The sequence below is a fragment of the Mandrillus leucophaeus genome, unplaced genomic scaffold, assembly GCF_000951045.1.
Source record: "Mandrillus leucophaeus isolate KB7577 unplaced genomic scaffold, Mleu.le_1.0 Scaffold710, whole genome shotgun sequence".
Lineage (NCBI taxonomy): Eukaryota > Metazoa > Chordata > Mammalia > Primates > Cercopithecidae > Mandrillus > Mandrillus leucophaeus.
Genome location: NW_012107698.1, coordinates 974046 through 996958, shown reverse-complemented (window position 1 = coordinate 996958; position 22913 = coordinate 974046). Strand labels below are relative to the sequence as shown.

Sequence of the window (22913 nt, the reverse complement as noted above, 5' to 3'; positions counted from 1 at the left end):
ATAAAGCATGTGGGACTATTTACTCTTACATGGCACTCTGATAGTGCTTGGTTCTATTATGTGGGAAGATATATTCTTCCAAAGATGGGAGTATTGTCTGTGTTGGCTGCTACTTCCAAGCATTTCATTCTCATGTGGTTATTTCTCACAAGAGAAAAGACTGGTTTCAGCTGTCAGGGACACATCTTCATAAGAGCCATCTTTCCCAGAAATAGACTGGAGTTGCACAAGACTGTATCTTTATAAATTGTGATTGGTCAGAAGTTGAGACAAAGATTTTGTCAGATAATATTTTTGTTGAATTTATGAAACCAATTTTCCTTTAATACTCTTTATATTTATCTCTATAACAACATTAAACCTTTCAAGGATAAAGCTGCTATAAAAATTGATTTGCTGCAAAAAACTCCACGTTCGTGTCAAACCACTCATTACTATTGTTAAGTAAATGTGACTATTCTCCATGAACCCTAAATCCCAAAATTTTTAAGTGCCTTAGCTGAGTATACAATCATTCCTAATTCAACTATGTCTTCACATCAGCTTAAAATGAATTTAAACAGCAAGGGTGTAAGTCATTATGTTACATTTTTCTGCCCAGCTAGCATGTGAAAAAACTGAAATATAAAAATATGAAAATACAAAAATATGAAATTACACATGCACATGGCTGTTTATTAAAGCTGTAACTGTGAAAGCAAAAGACTAGAAACAACTAACCATCCATAGGGCATTAGTGGAAAAAACTATCATCAAACTATGAAATATAATGCTATTCTATTATAAAATAGAATGCAGAACTCTCTTAGCTGCTGTGGAGTAAAAGTGAAGAAATGTTAATTGAAAAAGGTAATATACATAATAGTACATAGTATGCTAATTTTATGTAAGCAAGAAAAGAATATACTTATATTTTCAAAAATAAACAATGGAAGGATAAACACAAACTTAGTAAAAATGGTTATCTCTAGATTGGAGTGAGAACTAGGGACATTCTAGACTTGTGAATGGTGTTTTAAATTTTGACCTTAGAATCATGTAAATATTTTTTGCAACTAAAAAATGAACATTAATCACAAAGCAAGACCTGAAAAATTGTTTCAATTAACTGAAACAAACCTAATTGTATATCAAATTAATAGCATAATTATGCAGAGAATTATTTCGTGACTTTAAAGCACAGTATTTTAGCATTTCAGCAGTGGAATAAATCCTAAGGTCAAAGACCATAACAAAATTTTAAACTGTGTTAATACATCTTGTTATTAATAGTAATGTTTGTCCTGTTATTTTGAAATTAATACATATATATATTAAGAAAAACAAATACTTTTGGTCATATCATTAGAGCCTAAGATTTTTAGAGTAAGAAAAAGGATATACAAATATAAAATAAAAGACTTTTAAGATCCTAAAATCTTTAATTTGGTTGGTAGTATCAGCATAAACTCATATTAACTGTTTCCTTCTAAAAGCATGTACTTTGTATCTCACATACTGAAGAGGTTCAGAAGCATTGACAATTCAGTAGCAATGAATACCCCTAGTACCCAGATTGTTGTCTATAAATATTATTCTCCATTATGAAGAGCCTGAGTTCTTTGGAGAAATGGCTGATTTCAGGTCTGGGACAGAAACTGTTCAAGATGATCCTACAACTCTTATTAAGCCATAACTACTGGGGATTATATTGAAAGGCTATAGGAATCAACTTCAAGAGGATCCCACCACCCAAAAATGAAACAATTGAAGCATCAAAATAAGAAAATGACTACCATGGACTGAAGTACATTAAATAAACAAATATTCATGAATTCATAATGACCATCTTTGGTCACCTTTGGACCAAAATTGATAAAGGGAAAGAATCAAACATCTATTGTGACTTTCCTATATAGGCTGTATTTCACAGTCACTGAATAGTCAATGAGGAAATGTTCTTCATTATAGAAGAATCAAAGCTAATAAATGCAGGAAGAATGATAGAGTATCACCATTTTACAATCTCTAATGAAATAATGGCTCAAAGCAACAAACAGTGTTGCTAATTTGCTAAGTGAAAGATTGATGGGGAACTTTCTAAGGGGTCAGACTGACTCACCTTGTCCCCACTGATCAATCTTAACCACTAAAAGTAGGAAACGTGCATCCTGATATGATGTAATAGGAATGACACAGCATCATTTATGATGTATTCTTCACCAAAAGAAATTGAACCTTAATGTAATTAAGCCTTTGGGTTTCACTAGTGGTTTACACAAAACATGGGAAATAGAGGAACATGTTAAATAATATCATGAGAATAAAATCAGCCAGATCCAGAATCTAGAAATTTTACAAGATACATGATTCAGATTCTTCAGTGAATAAATGGCAATGAAAGGGAAAGGCAGTGGACTGTAAGTGATAAAAGGAGACTTAAGGTACTTATCAACCCAGTGCAATGTATAGACCTTGTTTGGATCCTATTTCAAACAAACCAACTATAAAGAGACTTTTTTACAATCAGTGAAAATCAAATATGGAATATTTATAGATGTAATCAAATTAAGGAATTATAGATAATATTTTTAGTTGTGAAAATTGTCAAGTTGTTGTTCTTTTTATTTAAGTTCTTATCTGTTGGAGATGCCTACTAAAATATTTAGGGATAAAATGGTATGATGCCTGGGATTTACTTTTAAATATATCAGATCCACCCAAAAAAATTGAGGTGGATATAGATAGATTGATTAAATAAGAATAACAGAAAGTTAATGGTTATAGAAGCTGAGCATTGCATACAGGTGGATTCACTGTGCCCTTATTCCTTTTATGTATATTTCCATGATAAAATGTTAAAGTTTAAGAAAAAGCCCCCCCACCAGATTAGCTGAGATCATTATAGCAGTGCCTTCTTAGCAGTGTTTTAGGTTTTGAGTATGAGTCTTAATTCATAGGAATATTGTATTTGTGGATCTCAAAACAAAAGAGTTTCTCGTTGTAGCTTAATTTATAATGTCTTTTTATCCAATTAAATTTCATAAGTAGTAAAATTTCTTCATAGAAAGAACATTGCTTAGGTATGGCGTTATTAACATGCTTACACCAAAATACACTGACATTATACCCTCTTTTTCAGACCAAGCCACCCTGGTAGAACAAGTGAAAAGAGTGAAAGAAATTGAAGCTATTGAAAGTGATTCTTTTGTTCAGCAGACATTCAGATCAAGTAAAGAAGTCAAAAAGGTAAGTTTTTATCCACCCATTATGAGTAAACCTTTGGATTCTATCTGAAGAGATGCTTTATTAATGGATTTTACTTAAATGTGTTTCTTCTAATAGATGAAGTAAAGCAAGAGAGTGTCAGCCATGTTGCTGAGAGAGAGAAAACAAATCAGGGAGACTCACTTAATCACTTTAGTACAAGTTTAATTTGTATAAAAAATACTATAAAATGTGTCAGATGTCATTTTTATTTTTAAATTCACCAAGAAGACAAAATAATATGTCAACAAAATAGTTCTATAACAGTAATGCACATTTCTTAACATACATGGTTTTCTTTTCAAATGTGTACATCTACGTTTTGAATTGACATTGCTAGAGAAAAGTTAGAAAAGGGCTTTAATAATAAAAACTAATACCCATATTGTCACATATATCTTCATTCTTTGCCCAGATGGTTATCATTTATTTGACTGTGGTAAAGGAGCTTTGACTGACATTTTACTTCCATTGAATATTTTATTCTTTCATTCGTTGGTAGGACTGCTTTTAGGAATTAGGTTTCTATTGTAGGAAAAGGTATTCTAGGAAATACATGTATTCTTTAATAACATTCATATAATGAAAATATGGTTATAATTAACACTCTAAAATATTCTCCATCCATAAATTGTATTAATGGCTGTATAATATCCTGTTGATGTCTCCTGACGGTTATTTTTCCTCTGATATCAAATAAGTAGTTTTAACTTCAGAGATTTTGTTCATATTTATTATCTTTTTAAAATAAAATTTTAAGATGGAATTACTTGTTAAAGGTTAACATTGTTTTAATACATGTTTCCAAGTCACCCTCTGAAAATATTCTACCAATTCAAATTCTACCCAAAAGTTCAAAGAGATAACTGCCTCCCACAGATATCTTGGTTGGCACCCAATCCTATCAGGTTTATCATGTTTACTGACCTAATAGGTAAAAATTGGCCTGTTTCCATTAGCACTTCTTTTGTTATTAGTGAGATTAAAGTCTTTTCAATTACCACATACTTTTTAAAATAATTTATTCAGGAGAGATGTATTGAGCATATACTACATGTCAGGCGTAGGACCAGATAGCCCTGGATAATCTGTGGTCTTTGTGTTGCCATTTTGTTGATTTCCTTTGAACTTTTGGTAGTTTGCCAGCACAATTCCTAAAAAAATTGGGGCCGTGAAATGAACATTCATAAATGTAGTTGCCCATTTTATTTGATCTTATTCTTACATATTATAAGGCCATTCATATATCCTAATGGAATTACTATAATTTATTTTAAAACTTGCTTTTGTCATATTTGTTTGTGAAGTTTACCCTGACACCCAGTTTTTACTGGACTCTCTTATGATAAACTAGCATTTTAATTATGTAGAAATGCTTATTCTTCCATAGTCAGTACACTGGGTTTTCTACTAAACAACTTTTTCTCACTTGGTACTAATTGTTAATTTCTCCCTTTAAACTTATTTTCTATTCAATGCCTCCAACAAAGCATGCATTGAAAGGTAGGAAGTAGTGCTAACAGGAGAATATGCTAGAAAACTTCATAAGGTGGCATTTATCTTGGTGAATATACAATAGTCTGAAGTCTTACTGGACTTTTATTAGTCACTACACTTCAGAATGATCAGAAGATCAGTGACAGTCTAACAATGAATAAATTCACACTTGACTGAAATATAGAACAAAGGGACAGTTTATTACTTTAGAAAGTGATATCCCTGCCTAAACTCTAAAATATCTGTATCTGCAATATAAGGCGAGGATTCAGGATGCCCAAGAAGCTGAATTATTTATGAGGAGATTACTTAGCAAAAGGAGGTAAATTATCTTGTGGCCCCTTTCATCCAGATCATGGAAAGATATGATGGACTATCCCTGATGCATAGCAAGGATTAACTCACTTGAGGACTGAATTACCCATGACCCTACTTTCAACGGATTTTTCTCCTGGACAGTTTTGTACACTTTGATATAAAGTTTGTATCCCTTAAAAAAAAAAAAAAGGCTTTTGTATGCTGGCCACCCCTTCAGTTGGTACAGTCTTTGTATAACTGTGTTAATTCCACTAATTAAGCTAGGGAGCTTTTACCAGAAAAGTGGCTATTACCAGTGACATGCTAGACACTGTGTCTCCTGCAACACATATTGATTTAACTAGTTTAACTCTGAAATCGTATTTCTTTTGTCTGAGTTAAGAGGGAATCTGATAGTCCCTGATACATCATTGAGGAACAAAGATGCATCTTGTTTTCAAACTTAGTATGAGTTATTCAACCCTAATGTTGTTGTATCTGGCAGATACCCACCTGTGTTCAAAAGAAGAGTAAATAACCCTATGCAGCATGGTCTTTTGGCCTACTTGAAAGTAGATTTTAGAACTAATTTTTACAAACTAAACCACCAGGTGGCAGCGCTACTCAAAGCCAAATATTTGATAGTAGCCATTTTGAGGTTTTGTTTTATAGTCAAGGGAAAATTTTATCTTACAGTTTTTCTCACTTACATAAAGTAGCAATTAGTGGTTCTCTCTACAAATTTTTAATTGCCCATTATTAAACAATAACTTCCATGCTCTGATCTAACCTCTGAGAGCTTCACCTTCTATTATGTGTAAGTACTTCTCAAAGAAATCATTAATGTACTGTGTAGATAAAAACAAGATGAGATTGCTTGGTTTATATGGTAGAATCTTATCTCTGCTACCTAAAGAGGTGGTGTCCACATCTTTGACAACTAGAATAATAGCATTCCACATCTTTTTAAGGCAGTTTAACATGGATAGTGTCTCCTAGCTAAGCCCTATCACGCCATGGCTAAGATATGCAGAATGACACGCTCTTACAGTCTCCGTAAGGCAGTATAGACTACCAAAAATCAATGTCTTGAACCTCTTGGATTAGCATATTTCCCACTTGCCCTTGTGCAGAATATTGGGCTTTTTAAATGTCCTTAGTTGTATTAAGGGTCAGTATAACATCACTTAGGGCCACAAACCATCTAGGCACAGTGTGTTGGAGACATACAAATGTTTGAGACTTGGTGAAAAAAATTACTGACTCCAAAATGTAACAGTAAAGCTGCCAAAACAAATTGAATAAATATTTAAATATCTATAAAAGTTAATATTATCATTAACATTGGCATCATTAGTTGTTAGATTTAGTAGTCATAAGCATCTTAACATTTGAAAACAATTTGTAGAATAGATTTCTCTTACTTTGTAAGAATTCCTAAACATACATGACTGTCCAGATATCTATCCCTCAGATATCTAGCCCTTTTGTCCACAAGGGAATAAATCTCTCCTATGAATGCTGATCAGCTTCCATTAGAATAAAAACTAAAAAATAGAGTATTTTAATTGAATAAAATACATGCCTTAAAAAAAAAGTGGATCTCAATATCATCATCCCCAAAATAGCTCAGAATTTGTCTCCTCTCAAAAATCCACAGCCACCATTTAAATCCAAATCATCATCTCATTCTTTAACTGTTATAGTAGCCCTCTGGTTGTTCTTCCTGATTTTGCTTTTGCATTTCTCTAGTCCAGGACCCATTCAGCAGCCAAAACAATATTTTTCAGGAATAATTAGACTTTACTGACCATCTGACCATTACAGAATAACTGGTACCAAATTTGCCCTCCCACCATAAACAGCTATAGAACTTGACAAGATGTGTGAGGCATTGTTTTTAGGAATGTAACAATAGGCAGCTCAGGAGGGTGATCCTTTGGAGAAGGGAGATAAAAGGTGAGCCCCACAGTTGCCCGACTTTCTGTCTGAGGTCACTTGCCTGCTATGGTGCTGGGAAGTGATACCCATGCAGAGTGGTGATGTGGCTGTGTTAAGGAAGAAATACCCCAAGTTCTGGCCTGCAGTGTCTCACTGTCTCTTTTGCTCACTATACACCAGCGCGTGTGGCCTTTTTTCTGATCTTCAAAGACACCAAGCTCTTCTCTCTCAGAATCTTTGTCTTTTCCCTCTGACCAGAGATCTGTTCTTCCTCTTCACATGCCTGGCTCCTTCTAAGTCTTCAGGGCTTAAATTTCACCTCCTAGAGAAGCCATCCCTAGCCACCCAATCTAAAGTAGATGTTTTTCCCTTCCTGATCCCCATCATTCTTTGTCAGCACCTTGTATATTCCTTTATAGCACATACTACAATTTGTGATTATGCATTATTTTGGAATTTATTTGTTTATAATCTGTCAACTCCATTAGCAACATATAATTGCCACTTGGGACAGGGACCATATCTATTTGACTCTACCTGTGTACCCAGTGCTTAGCAATTAGTAGTGCTCAGTAAATACTGGTTAAATAAATGGATCTCCAACTCTAAAACAAATTAACCTACGAATAGTTTAATTCATGCATATTTTATCCTATGTATATTTTTCTTAGTGACATCTGTATTTGGCTTTGTTCAGAGAAGTGAAGTGTCCAGAAGTAGATAAGTTGAAATAAATGGAAATTGAAAAACAATAGGCGTGGAACAAATGGGTATAAAAATGGCTACATAACAGAATTAATCTCCTATTCTTCTTGTTTTTATTTAATTTTACTTTTTAATTTCAGTTTCTCATCTAATCCACTTCATATTATCCCTGTAACCTTGCTGCTACTCAGTCACTCCCTGGCCTTCTTTCTCAGGGAAGAAGACATTGAAATGTAACTAAGTGAGCAGTACTCTGCTGGCTCCTTCAAGGCAGAAGCAATGATTTATTAGTTGTATCCCCAGCGCTTGGTACAGTGCCTGGCACCTGGTGAACATTCAGTAAAGGTGGAATGAATTGGGAGTCTATGGTTTGCATGATGGTATAAGAAATCCTAGAGTTTTATTTTTTTCCAAAGATACATCATACCTTTTTTTCAAACTTTTATATATATATTTTAATATTTTAAGGAACTCCAAGACAACCTTTGAGTTCATCAGCTGATTAATAGATAAATAAAATGTGGTAGATCCATACAATGGGACATTATTTAGCAATGAAGAATATTGAAGTACTGATACATGCTGCAATATGGATGAACCTTAAAAACATTATGCGGCTGGGCGGTGACTCACGCCTGTAATCCTAGCACTTTGGGAGGCCAAGGTGGGCGGATCACTTGAGGACAGGAGTTCGAGATCACCCTGGCCAACATGGCAAGACCTCGTCTCTACTAAAAATACAAAAATTAGCCGAGTGTGCGTGGTGGTGTGCGCCTGTAATCCCAGCTGCTCGGGAGGCTGAGGCAGGAGAATCACTTGAACCTGGGAGGTAGAGGTTGCAGTGAGCCAAGATCACGCCACAGCCTGGGTGACAGAACAAGACTCTGCCTCAAAAACAAAAAATTATGCTAAATGAAAGAACCAGTCATGAAAGACCACATATTGTATGATTCCTTTTATCTGAAATGTCTGGAATGGGCAAATCCATAGAGAAAGGAGATTAATTGTTACCTAGAATGGAAAGGTTGGAATAAATGGGAAATGATTGCTAATGGTATGAGGTTTTGTGAGGGACGATGAAAATGTTCTAAAGTTGATTCTGGTAATAATTGCACAACTCCATGGATATGCTAAAAGCCATTGAATTATGTACTTTAAAAGGGTAAATTGTATGGTATATGAATTCTGTCACTCAATAAGGCTATTTTTTTAAAGATAACCTTTGAATTTACTTTTCATACCTAAAGAGGCCAACTAAATGTTGGATATTTGTTGTAAGCTTGTTTCGATTAATAGAATTTAGATATATGAAATAATGTATCTCTCAATAGTATAGGCACATAAGTACCAATTTCTTAAGAAAAATATGCTCATCATAAGAAATGATGAACGTTTTCTCAGCATTTTTGTATGTGTTATTCCTAAAACAAATACAATATAGTTATTCTTATATTCTATTTCTGTATATATAACTGTATTCCTAAATATAATTATTCCTAAAAGAAGCAAATATAAAAATAAAATAACTGTATTTCTAAAACAAACAAATACAAAAGGTAGGGCCTTTTGGGAGATGGGTATCATCTCAAAGGAGACTAATTGAACAGTTATTACTCAAAATCAGAAATATTATTGAAGTGAAATTCTAATTGTGTATTGTGTTGAAATTAATACATGTTGTTTCTTTCAGTCAGTGGAACCTAGTGAAGTGAAACAGGCAACTTCAACATCAGGACCAGCATCAGCAGTTGCCGATCCACCCAGTACTGAAAAAGAAATAGATCCCAGCAGCATCCCTACTGCTATCAAGTACCAAGATGACAATTCCCTGGCCCATCCAAATGTAATATCCTTAAACTTTACAAATGTCAGTTGAAGTCTAATTTACTGAAATTATTTCAAGCTGTTATCCTTTTGTGCTAACACCAAGAAGACCATTGGAGGAAACAGGTTCATATTCCCTTGGTAAAAGTAGGCATCTGGCCCCCAGGCCATTAGAACTGTTATCTATATTTGAATACAGTAGTGTCCAACTCATGTTGCCTAACTTGTAAACGTATTTTGTCTATGGTTAAGAAAAACAGACAAAGAGAAGCATTTTTTCCTTTTTTTTTTTTTTTTAGCTGAATTGATCAGCACCATGAGAAGTGTTTGTTTAAAAATCTAGCACTAAAAGTTCCATTTCTGACTTAGCTCCACTTTGTTCATTATCTGTGAGCACATCACTAACATCGTACTTTGCTGTCCTCTATGAAATGGTGTAATTCTACTGTGTTTTGAAAAAGTTGTAGGAAATAAACTTCACAAATATAAGGTACAAAATTGTTAACCAATGATGTTGATACTAGTAGTTATTTTAATCCAAGAATTTCTGAGCATTACTAATTCCAAATAGATAGTCATCAATTAAGAGGTCATCAAGAGTTAAACAACATCCAAATCTTGTGTTGAGAGATATATTCTACAAAGGTGGGTTCTGTCATATTAGGTCAAATTCAACTTACTGGGAGACAGTAACATTTTTTCTTTTTCTTTTCTTATTTCAGTTATTTATCGAGAAAGCTGATGCTGAGGAAAAATGGTTCAAGAGGTTAATTGCTCTCCGACAAGAAAGACTAATGGGCAGTCCTGTGGCCTAAGTAATATACATACAGTTGGATTGGATTGTCAGCAATAACATTGAAAATTTAGGTTTTTAAATCCCAATATTAACTTTTTACTCTTAAAAGGATTTTTCTGATTATATATAAAGGTAGTCTCATTTCATTTGTCTCTCATGTAGGCTTGAATATTTGTTGATTTGAATTAAATCAAACATTGTGAAAATTAAAACATAAAATTTAAGATTGCATGAAAATGTTATACTGTTAATAAAGCTAATCATAAATAAGTCTGTTAAAATGAATGGTACACAGTAGTGTTTCTTAGTGCAATTCAAAAAATGTCAAGATGTCATTTAAGGACAATTTTGATGAATTATGCATACATAAGAATTGAATTACATGCTGTAAATATGAGATTTCATCTTCCATATGGTATTCAACCATTTTTAAATATTTTATTTCACCATATTGCAGATTTTTAGGCACAATGAAAAGCACGCTAAACCATATAAGCAGAATGTGCATGTTAAAGAATATATTTATGGGAAAAAAAATTTTTGACACTTAAATAAATTGATGATTTTGCTTGGAGATCAGCTTCTACTAGATGCTCCCTTACAACATGTTAGCAGATCTCAGCTTGTTTTAGAAATCATATGTTCATGCTAGACCTAATCAGTTGGCCAAATACCTATGATAGAGAAATCATTTCTGAGAAAACTGATAAGAGCTCTCACTTCAGTCTTACTTAACCCACTGCTATTCCCTGTGGAGAAATCCAGCTAATTGTTTTGATAAGGCTATCTGCCATTGTAGAATACCTTTCTCTAGTAGCTGAATGACAATCAACTGTATGTTCCATACTAAACATGCCAGAGATAGGACTTTTAGGCCTTGCTTTACAAAACTGGTTTTTAACAGCTAACATGAATATTTCCCGTTTCTATTTTCTCCTGTTGTCCAGTCACTCTAATTTAGTCTCTGTGAAACTGTAGCTCAGAACACAAGATAAGCACAAAAAGTCTTCAGGGTAGGACTGCCAACATATAGGATATTTTAATGCCATCTTCTTTATATTTCTGGGACTATTAAAATTCAAATCTCTGTTGAAAATGAAAAATATAAAACAGTTGCAAACAGTATAGAAAATAAGTGATGATGAAATATTTGTTTTCATACAAACATGCTTTCCCATTCTAAATAGATGCTAGTTTTCTTTTTCCTTAGCTGCAAATAAAAGTGCCCCAAATGAACCGATATTTGTGTGGTTTTTAATATAGATGTATACAATTTTAGTGACTTAAAAAAGGGGTTACAGTTTGTGAAATATTTTTATTTCATACTTTGTAATAACTTATAAACTCTAGAAGTACTACCACCCTATTGGAAAGTATATTTTAGTGGTCTGGGCAAGAATATAGGTTGCCATTTAGGCCACTAATGATTATCCAGAGGACCTGGGCTAGCCAGTTTCCTCAATATCCCTCATCATCTTATCTATAAAACAGTGAAAATCTGGTCTACTTCAAGTATATTTAATACCAGTGTTCCTCTGTGGCAAGTTCCCCAAATACAGAAGCTTGTACTGTGACAGAATTGTTTTTTGGGATTTTGTTTGTTTTTTAGATGGAGTCTCACTCTGTCACCCAGGCTGGAGTGCAGTGGCGCGATCTCAGCTCACTGCAAGCTCCGCCTCCCAGGTTCATGCCATTCTCCTGCCTCAGCCTCCCAAGTAGCTGGGACTACAGGTGCCTGCCACCACGCCCAGCTAATTTTGTGTGTGTGTGTGTGTTTAGTAGAGACGGGGTTTCACTGTGTTAGCCAGGATGGTCTCGATCTCCTGACCTCGTGATCCATCCGCCTCGGCCTCCCAAAGTGCTGGGGTTACATGCATGAGCCACTGCGCCCAGCTGAAAATCAAATTTTTTAAATGAACCAAACTATGGTCCCTACAGGAATTCAGTGACTACTTCCCTCCTCCCTGGTTTTCTACATGATTCATTTTTATATATTATTAACTTCATTTACCTGCATGCCTATCAAAGACCACAATATTACAAGCCAAATCAAATTTAATGAAAAGGACTGCATAGAACATGATCAAACATATTGCCTAACTCAAGCTAGCCTTCTTTAATATACTTTTATAGTGAGTCTATAAAGCAGAGTAATTCCTTTCATGTCACTTGATTAATAATAATTTGGATGTACATGAGACCTTAAGTGTTTTATGAAACATTGATTTCTTAAGAAATGATGGATACTGATAATACAGGTTGAGTTTTCATTTCTGACAACTAAGTATATTCTCAAGGAAAATGAAATAAGAACATTTTTCCTGGCACTCTAGTTAAGAGGAGGCAAAGAGCTAAAGATATGAGCACAGAATACTTTGAATCATTCACCTCCTTTGCTTCATCATCCTAACATGTGAAATGAGGATACTAATTGCAGACCTGCCTACTTTGATTTTTCAGTAAAATGACATAAAAGAAAGCCCTTCATAGAAACTTCTGCTATTTATGCCAAGGGAACATTTGACGTGATAGACATCTTAGTGAAATGTGGAACAGATAGTTGCTATACTCCAACTTAAATGTGTTTATGTGTGTTCTTGAGCTACCATGGTCAATAGTTGCCATTCCAGCGATGTCCTCAGCCCTCCCTGCTCTTCTTCCCTGCCAAGGTCATAAGAAACCTTACTTGCTCTGCAATTAGTGACCTACCATCTACTTACTTGAGAAATCTCAGGTCTTCTTCACAGTCAGATTTACCCATTTATTCATTAATATCATGTTGAGTACCTGCTTCATGCTGGGCACAGTAAGATGTGCTTGAGGAATGCATATCTGAATCCAGTAGAGATCCTGTCCTCAAGAGGCTTAGTTATGAAGCCCAGACATGTAAATGATGTCAGTGATATAGTACTTAGTGGCAGAAGAGAGGATTTGGTTGCAAAGGAGAGAAATTACTGTAAGTTAAAAAATTAAGGAAGTCTTCATGGAAGAAATCACAATCGAACTGAGTCTTGAAGGACAAGAAAGCTGGAGCCACAGGAACTCCCAGTCACCCACATATATCTTCCTGATAGCTATTCTAGAAGGCTGGAAACTACTGCTGTTTTGAACAGAGTCCCTCTCATGAAATACTCAAGTGGCCCTGCTCAATCAATCTTATCAAAAATCCAGGCAAAATTTCAGGTACCTGGTAACCCTCTGACTCTCTATTTCTTTATTTTTGTGGAGAATAAGCTGAATAAGATAAGTCTTGATTTGGCCACAAGCATCAACAATCTTGCATACTGCCACTTGTCAGCCAAGATGACAGATTCTGCAATGGAACTGAAAAGAGACTTGCAGTGCCGCTAAAAAAGAACTGCATCTGCCAGTGAGGGCTTGCACGACCATGTGGACCACTGTGTGTTCCGTTACTCTCTGTTTTTCTACTCTGTACCGTTATAGAAAACATTGTTTTGGAACTGAAAGACAATTCGTTTGCCTGTGGTTAGGTCCCTCCCCAGATTTTCCTTTGATTTGTGCATCAAATGAAAATCTTTAAGTGAGCAAATAAGATAGTAACAAAAACTAGAAATGAAATAAGATATAGAACATTTTCAGCCAATAAACCCTAGATAGAGTTTATCCCAAAGCTTTCACCCATGTTACTCTTTCCTTTCCTCCTTTCCCTACCCCAAAATTCCTTGTGAGTATTACAAGAGATTTTAAATCAACTGTTGGTCATTACTGAACTGATACAATGTTTGGATTATTTGGACAATTTTTTAATGCCCTCCTGTAAGCCTTACTCTTTATAACTCCTTTATAGAATAATGGAAAAGTAAATCCTCTTGATAAGAAAACATTTGAGTCAGTAGAGCACAGCAAGAATACAAATGGATATAAGAAAGAACACGTAAAGTCTGTAATCATCTTAACCTTTCATCATATGGATGGACATTGATTAATATATTCAACTCTATTTGGTAAGTTTTTTCTAAAAGAAAATGCTGTCATATATTTCCAAGTTATTTTGGTTATCATTGTTTCCCCAGAATCTGGTCTAATTCCTGACATAGAGAAGGTCTCAATAAATATGTTTTAATGAAGAATTAATTAGCCCATCTTAAATAAGAAATCTATTTAGCAGTCTGTTTATTTAAACTGCTCAAGCTATTTGGAGTCAGTGCAAAAATAAATAAATAAATGTTACAACCAAATTATTTTGGTTTCTCTGATTTATATCTCCAAATGGCTCTGAGCTGACAGAGGTTTTTGGATGTCATAGGGAAGTACACTGTATGTGGTGCCTTCTCTATAGCATTAGGAACTAAATAGTGGGGCTGGAATTCAAGCAGGGATCTTATTAGTCCCATTTTTGCCCAGAATTTTTCTAGTCTGACTCTTTTTGTATAAGTATTTCAAAATGTGTTGATGTAACCACTCTGGGTCCACCAACTGGCACCTATCATTGCTGTCCTTCCAAAGCTGTAGGTCAACTTTCAAGAAATAAAGACTACGAATAGAGTAAGACAACACTTTAAAATCAACAATGTAATCGTTTTACTTTTAGGTCTTGAGAAGGAATGACAAAATGATCCCAGTGCAGTTCTGAAAGAGTGATGAACTGAACTGACCCTCTCTCCTTAGCATCTTGTATTGTTGTTCAGGCTTGTTATCTCACAGTGTAAAAAACGTAGTATAGTTCAGGCTCCCTTTATAATAATCTTTTAAAATATTAGCGAGGTGCTGGGCATGGTAGCTCATGCCTGTAATCCCAACACTTTGGGAGGCCGAGGCAGGTGGATCACCTGAGGTCAGGAGTTCGAGACCAGCCTGACCAATATGGTGAAACCCCGTCTCTACTAAAAATACAAAAATTAGCTGGGCGTGGTGGCAGGTGCCTCTAATTCCAGCTACCTGGGAGACCGAGACAGGATAATTGCTTGAACCCCAGAGGTGGAGGTTGCAGTGAGCCAGGATCGTGCCACTTCACTCCAGCCTGGGCAACAGAGCAAGACTGTCTCGAAAACTATATATATATAAACTAGGCCTACCATGGTAACTCATGCCTGTAATCCCAACACTTTGAAAGGCTGAGGCAGGAGGTTTGCATGAGGCCAGGAGTTCCAGACCAGTCTGGGCAACATAGCAATGTGTCCAGAATGTATTCCTTCCAGTGGGTTCTTGGTCTTGCTGACTTCAAGAATGAAGCCGCAGACCTTCACGCTGAGTGTTACAGCCCTTAAAGATGGTGTGTTTGGCGTTTATTCCTTCAGATGTTCAGATGTGTCCAGAGTTTCTTCCTTCCGGTGGCTTCGTGGTCTCACTGACTTCAGGAGTGAAACCACAGACCTTTGCAGCAAGTGTTACAGTTCTTAAAGGTGGTGCAGACCCAAAGAGTGAGCAGCAGCAAGATTTATTGTGAAGAGCGAAAGAACAAAGCTTCCACAGCATGGAAGGGGACCTGAGAGGGTTGCCGCTGCTGGCTGGGTGGCCAGCTTTTATTCCCTTATTTGGTCCTGCCCATGCCCTGCTGATTGGTCCATTTTACAAGCACTGGTTGGTCCATTTTACAGAGTGCCAGTTGGTCCATTTTACAGAGTGCTGATTGGTGCATTTACAATCCTTCAGCTAGACCCAGAGCGCTGATTGGTGCGTTTTTACAGAGTGCGCATTGGTGCATTTACAATCCTTTAGCTAGACACAGAGTGCTGATTGGTGCACTTTTACAGAGTGCGGATTGGTGCATTTACAATCCTTTAGCTAGACACAGAGTGCTGATTGGTGCATTTAGAATCCTCTAGTTTGACAGAGAGAAGTTCTCCAAGACCCCACTCGACCGAGGAAATCCAGCTGGCTTCACCTCTCAGCGAGACCTCATCTCCAAAAAATAAAAATAAAATTAACAAGGTGCAATGGTGCATGCCTTTAGTACCACCTACTTTGGAGGCTGAGGCAGGAGGATTGTTTCAGCTTAGGAGTTCAAGGCTGCAGTGAGCTGTGATTATGCCACTGCCCTCCAGCCTAGGTGACAGAGCAAGACCCTCTCTCTAAACAATAAATAAATAAATGAAAATGAACTGCTAAAATCCCATGTCTTGAGTAAAATCCATAGCTGCAGTCTGTGATTCTATAAATGTTCTATGAAAATTGTGTTATAAACTTGAATTGAAAATCGTAAGTAATTGAAAAATAAATCTTTTTTAAAATAGCACAATGGATTGAGTGACTATATTAAAGATTGGGTAGATTTTTGAAACAAATTATATAACTAGATTGTTTAGCCATATTATAGCTTTTCTCTTCACTTTTTCTGCTATGGTAAGTCTTAATTGATCTGGAGAAGATAAGGCAGATGATAACTGATTTATTAAAAATTTGAAAAAAAAGTTTTTTCTCAAAATGCTGTATACTTGAATCATCTGCAGTCTAATTACATGAGGTGAAAATGGAAGTTCATCCAAAATTGTAATGTCTGAGATATATACATTTCATGCTTGAAGTGTTTTTTAAAAAACAATTTTTTTTTTTTTTTTTTTGATTTGAGATGGAGTCTCGTTCTGTCGCCCAGGCTAGAGTGCAGTGGCCCGATCTCGGCTCACTGCAAGCTGCACCTCATGGGTTCAGGCCATTCTCCTGCCTCAGCCTCCCGAGTAGCTGGGACTATAGGCTCCTGCCACCACACCTGGCTAATTTTTTTTGGATTTTTAGTAGAGACGGGGGTTCACCGTGTTAGCCAGGATGGTCTTGATCTCCTGACATCGTGATCCGCCCGCCTCGGCCTCCCAAAGTGCTGGGATTACAGGCGTGAGCCACTGCGTCTGGCCAAAAAACAATTTTTTATATGCCTATTATAGCGCGTAGGTAGCAGCTCAAGCCCTGAATTACTTAATAGCTACTCCATCAAAAACACTTGAACCTTTAAGAAAAATGTATTTTCACATTAATACTTGTTATCCCATAATCATACCTGTGTTTCAAAGGTCATGTTACCCATTTTCAGCAAAGTGCTCAGAGAATTTTAATGTATCTTATTTATAATTAACAATATGAGAAGGTGACAAGTGATTGATAACAGGTTATGGCTCACCACAGCCTAGAGAATGCCAGAGACTCTGTTTCTTTTGGAGGTCTTTAACTTGAAGTTCCAATTTTTAAGTATTTTTACCTTACTATAATAACTGCAATATAATTATCCAGAGAAATCATTCAATTGATTTCTTACTTCCTTGGAAAGATACTTACACAGAACTTGGAGATCTTTGAAAGTAAGAATTATAAAAATATATACTGCTTCTCTTATTTTTTGAAAAAAACTGTTTCAGAATTACCACAATCTGTGGCAAAAATTTCTGTCCTTTTACTAACAAAGGCAGCATAGATTTGAAATGTAGTTTTACTTTGGGAATTTCTTTTTTAATCTAATGTTTAAATGTCTTCAATTGGGATTTAAATATTGGATTCCAGTTTTAATATGGAATTTGTAAATTAAATATGACTGACCAACATTTTACTAAAGTAATTATCTTTCTGCTAAGTACTTAAAAATTTTCTCAATATTTATATTTTTTCTGTAAATTATATAATGTAAGTATCCAAGCTACCAAATGGCCACATATACTTTAGTAAATCTGCTGATTTGCTAACCTTATATAGAGGAAACTGCCTGATAAAAGGATATACAAAATGAAAGTTATATCCTGAAGTAAGCTTTTTCTTAAGTGAGATCTTCCATATTTTTGTGATTTGGGTTTTTTTTATTGGAAAATACTAAAAACCATAAAAGGAAAGGAAAGTCATCCATAGGCAACCAACTGTGTAATGTAAAGAAAGTCTGTCCCTCCTATTCTGCTGCTGCTTTTTTCTCCTGACCAGGTGACCATTCTGAACAGTTCTTCTCAACTTTGCACTGTGCCTAAACAAATGCATCTGTATAGAGGTATTTACACATGGGCTTGGTTTTCAGACCATAACAACATACTGAGGACCATGAGAAACATATTGGTCTGCAGTTAACTTTTTTCCCTGGTTATATACATGGAATAACTTTCCAAAGCAGTACAGCTATATGCCTCATTCTTTTTAGTGGAGACACAGATTCCTAAAAGTGGAATTGCTGAGCCATAGGGTATGTACCTTTCACATCTAAACTAGTAAACAATAAATGAACAGCAGCAATAAACTTTCAAATTATGTGATTTCATGCAAATTAAGATTATATCAGTCTCTTCTTCAAGCCACTTAAAAACTAAAAAGTGGGCCGGGTGTGGTGACTCACGCCTGTAATATTAGCACTTTGGGAGGCCGAGGCAAGCAGATCACCTGAGGTCAGGAGTTCAAGACCAGCCTGGTCAATATGGTGAAAACCCGTCTCTACTAAAAATACAAAGATTAGCCTATAATCCCAGCTATTCGGGAGGCTGAGACAGGAGAATCATTTGAACCCAGGAGGTGGAGTTTGCAGTGAGCCGAGATCACGCCATTGCACTCCAGCCTGGGCAACAAGAGTGAAACTCTGTCTCCAAAAAAATAATTAAAAAAAAAAAAGAGCTAAAAAGTCAATTTGTAATTAGGAAAAATTGCATATATGCTAGTATTCTCCATCATCCCTTCACAATCACTCTGGACTCCTCTTTCCCTGCAGTGTCCCAAGAGGCGACTTTCACAGACTGCATCATCCAGTTTCCCTTTCCCTCTGGCTTCTGGTTGCATTTGGCCAATGGGAGGGACTGTCAGGAAATTAAAAGGAAGGAGGAGAAAGAATTGGGTATCTGTACCCCTGGGGGCCATGTTTCAGTGTTGCTGCCTTTTTTCTTTTTTATTTTTTTTTATTTTTTTTTAAGATGGAGTCTCATTCTGTCCCCCAGGCTGGAGTGCAGTGGCACAATCTCAGCTCACTGTGACCTCTGCCTCCTGGATTCAAGTGATTCTCCTGCCTTAGCCTCCCTGAGAGGCTGGGACTACAGATGTGCACCACCATGCCCAGCTAATATTTGTATTTTTAGTAGAGAGGGTGTTTAACCATATTAGTCAGGCTGGTCTCGATCTTCTGACCTCAAATGATCCGCCTGCCTCAGCCTTCCAAAGTGCTGGAATTATAGGCATGTGCCACCATACTGGGCCGGTGTGGCTGCTTTTCTAACCCTTGTAGGCTAGCCTCTCTCTCAAGGATACAGCTCTCACCATGTTGAATCAACAGCTCCCTCCTTATACCTCTTCAGACCTAAGTGCTGAAATAGTTTCTTGTAGCTACTACTCCCAAATTGGTTCCTTTAACCCTGCCCACATCTCTGTATATAATGACTTCATTAAAGTTTTGAGTATGTCATCTTTTCCTGCTGGGACCAAAGCTGATAAAATTATCTTCAAAGGCATTGTGTCATTTAGGAGTAAGTCTATCAATTAGTTTTGATAACACAACAGAAACAATGAACAGTGGCTTACGTAAGAAAGATGTATTTTTCCCTCAAGTGAAAGACATTTTAAGGTAGGTATGCTGGCTTCATATGTCAGGGACCCGGGCTCTTGTTTCACAGGTCTCAGTAAGTGGCTTCCACCATATAGTTCTAGATAGCTGCTGAAGCTCTAGCTGTGAAGAATGCACTGCCTCCCTTTAAGGAGATTCCGAAATTAAAATTCAAAGAGATATATATATTAAAATTTATACCTCATTGGCTACAACTGAGTCAACTGACTGCTCTCCTGTTGCAAGAGATATTTGGAAAGGTAGTATTTCCGTTCATCCATAGCAGAAAATACCCTGATAATTATGAAGCTTTAGAAAATATTTAAATCCTGGAAAAGAATCTGGCCATATAGCACATCTACCAATTCAAATTTCCATTAACTCATGGAATACTGCTAGATGGCATAATTCCTTTCCTAGCTCTTCTAAGGCTAGTAGACAAGCACTCTTTTCACAAAGTTATATTGTAATAGCAAGAATAGCTTTATGTAGAAACATTTCAAACATGAAGTGAACGAGTACATATAGTCCCTGAGAATTCCTAATTATCGTTGCTCCTCAGCTCTCTATTCCAAGCCAATGCTAGTCAGTTAAGAGTACCTCTCTGAAACTGAATGTATCCCATTTAGAGAGATCTGGCATGAATGTTTCAGCTTGACTTTATGTCATAATGGTGTGATCTCTTAAGGAGTGGACTCAAGGGAAAGAAGGCACCAAATCATCAATTTAATTCTGGTGCCTGATCACCTCCTTGCCAATCTAATTAATTTCTACATCTTTACTCAACTAAACATTTCCTCCTTTAGAGAAAAAAAAGCCTTTCATTCATCTTATATTCGAAGCACATGGAAATGGCTAATTCTACTCTTAATTCTGTATTTACCAACCATTCTTTGAGCCATGATTTCAGTCTCCACCAGCAGACGCTTCCTATCAACAAATCTTTTAATTTACAAAGGATTAGATACCAGGTGCATGAACTCCTGTGAGTGAAGCAATAAATATGAATTTTTTCAGCTTGCACTTGGTCCTGAAGAGCCAAGAGAAATGATCTACGGGAAACAAAAGGTATAATCTGGCTCCCTCTGTCCTCCGGAGAAAAGGTTGAAAAGGGTCTGCTGATGTTTCCTATTCTTCTCTGGCCAACTTATCAAGGCAGCAGACCAGCTAGAAATTAGTGGCAGAAGCTCCAGCTGGTAATAGAGGTGCATTTGGCTGGAGCTTCTCCTTGCTTCTTATTTTCCTGGGAATCAAACAGGTAATCAGGAAGCAGCTGGAGAGAAAGTGGATCCAAAAAAAAGGGAACTAGGTAAGAACCCTGCACGAAGAAGTAACAATATATAGTGGAGTTGATACTCTGTAATGGTGTTATAAAACATGTCTGCAAATTTTTGATGCTTCTCCCATTGAGAGGTGAATATCTATGTCCTCTTACATGACTCTGTGTCAATCTTAGTAACTTGGTTGTAGCCAACAGAATACATCCAAAGTGACACAGCATAATTTCCAAAGCTAGTTCAGTAAAGGTTTGTGCCTAGTTCTTGGGATGCTGATATGGTTTGGCTGTGTGAAAACAGACTCATAGAGTAAATTGGTACCAGTAGAGTGAGGCAGTGCTGTAAAGATACCCGAAAATGTGGAAGTGACTTTGGAACTGGGTAACAGGCAGAGGTTGGAACAGTTTGGAGGGCTCAGAAAACAGGAAGATATGGGAAAGTTTGGAACTTCCTGAGACTTGTTGAATGCTTTTGACCAAAATGCTGATAATGATATGGACAATGAAATCCAGGCTGAGGGGGTCTCAGATGGAGATGAAGAACTTGTTGGGAACTGAAGTAAAGGTGACTCTTGCTATGTTTTAGCAAAGAAACTGGTGGCATTTTGCCCCTGCCCTAGAGATTTGTGGAACTTTGAACTTGAGGGAGATGATTTAGGGTATCTGGCAGAAGAAATTTCTAAGCAGCAAAGCATTCAAGATGTGACTTGGGTGCTGTTAAAAGCATTCAGTTTTAAAAGGGAAACAGCAAAAAAATTCAGAAAATGTGCAGCCTGATAATGTGATAGAAAAGAAAAACCCATTTTCTGAGGGGAAATTCAAGCCAGCCGCAGAAATCTGCATAAGTAACAAGGAGCCAAATGTTAATCACCAAGACAATGGGAGAGATGTCTTCAGGGCATGTCAGCGACCTTTACAGCAGCCCCTCCCATTAGAGGCCCAGAGACCTAGGAGAAAAAAATGCTTTTGTGGGTGAGGCCCAGGGCTCCCCTGCTCTGTGCAGCCTAGGAACTTGATACACTGCATCCAGCCACTCTAGTTGTAGCTAAAATGGGCCAAGGTACAGCTTGACCTGTGGCTTTAGTGAGTGCAAGCCCCAAGCCTTGGCAGCTTCCATGTGGTTTTGGACTTGTGGGTGTACAGAAGTCAAGAACTAAGGTTTGGGAACCTCCACCTAAATTTCAGAAAATGTATAGAAATGCCTGGATGCCCAGGCAAAAGTCTGCTGCAGGAGTGGGGCCCTCATGGAGAACCACTGCTAGGGCAGTGCAGAAGGGAAATGTCAGATGTGAGCCCCTACACAGAGTCCCCATTGGGGCACTGCCTAGTGGAGCTTTGAGAAGAGGGCCACTATCCTCCATTTCCCAGAATGGTAGATTCAATGACAGCTTGCACTGTGCACCTGGAAAAGCAGACACTCAGCCCATGAAAGGAGCCAGGAGGGTGCTGTATCCTGCAAAGCCACAGGGGCAAAGCTGCCCAAAGTATGGAAACCCATCTCCTGCATCAGTGTAACCTGGATGCGAGACATGGAGTCAAAGGAGATTATTTTGGAGCTTTAAGATTTGACTGCCCTGCTGGATTTTGGACTTGCATGGGACCTTTAGCCCCTTTGTTTTGGCCACTTTCTCCCATTTGGAATGGCTGTATTTATCCAGTGCCTGTACCCCCATTGTATCTAGGAAGTAACTAACTTGTTTCTGACTTTACAGGCTCATAGATGGAAGGGACTTGCCTTGTCTCAGATGAGACTTTGGACTGTGGACTTTTGGAGTTAATGCTAGACTATGGACTTTGAGTTAATGCTGAAATGAGTTAAGACTTTGGGAGACTGTTGGGAAGGTATGATTGGGTTTGAAATGTAAGGACATGAGATTTGGGAG

At 36.8% G+C, this 22913-nt stretch overlaps 1 protein-coding gene across 3 annotated transcripts in view; it reads left to right on the top strand.

The window, feature by feature from the left end:
* The window catches only part of RSRC1 (arginine/serine-rich coiled-coil 1), a 435595-nt gene extending 424710 nt beyond the window's left edge, over positions 1–10885 (top strand). For all 3 annotated transcript variants that reach the window (XM_011965022.1, XM_011965019.1, XM_011965021.1), the window contains 3 exons: positions 3122–3228; positions 9377–9529; positions 10233–10885. In XM_011965022.1, the coding sequence (XP_011820412.1) occupies positions 3122–3228; positions 9377–9529; positions 10233–10325 (353 nt within the window). In that variant the 3' untranslated portion in view covers positions 10326–10885. The remainder of the gene's footprint in view (positions 1–3121; positions 3229–9376; positions 9530–10232) is intronic.
* Positions 10886–22913: the final 12028 nt, after the last annotated feature.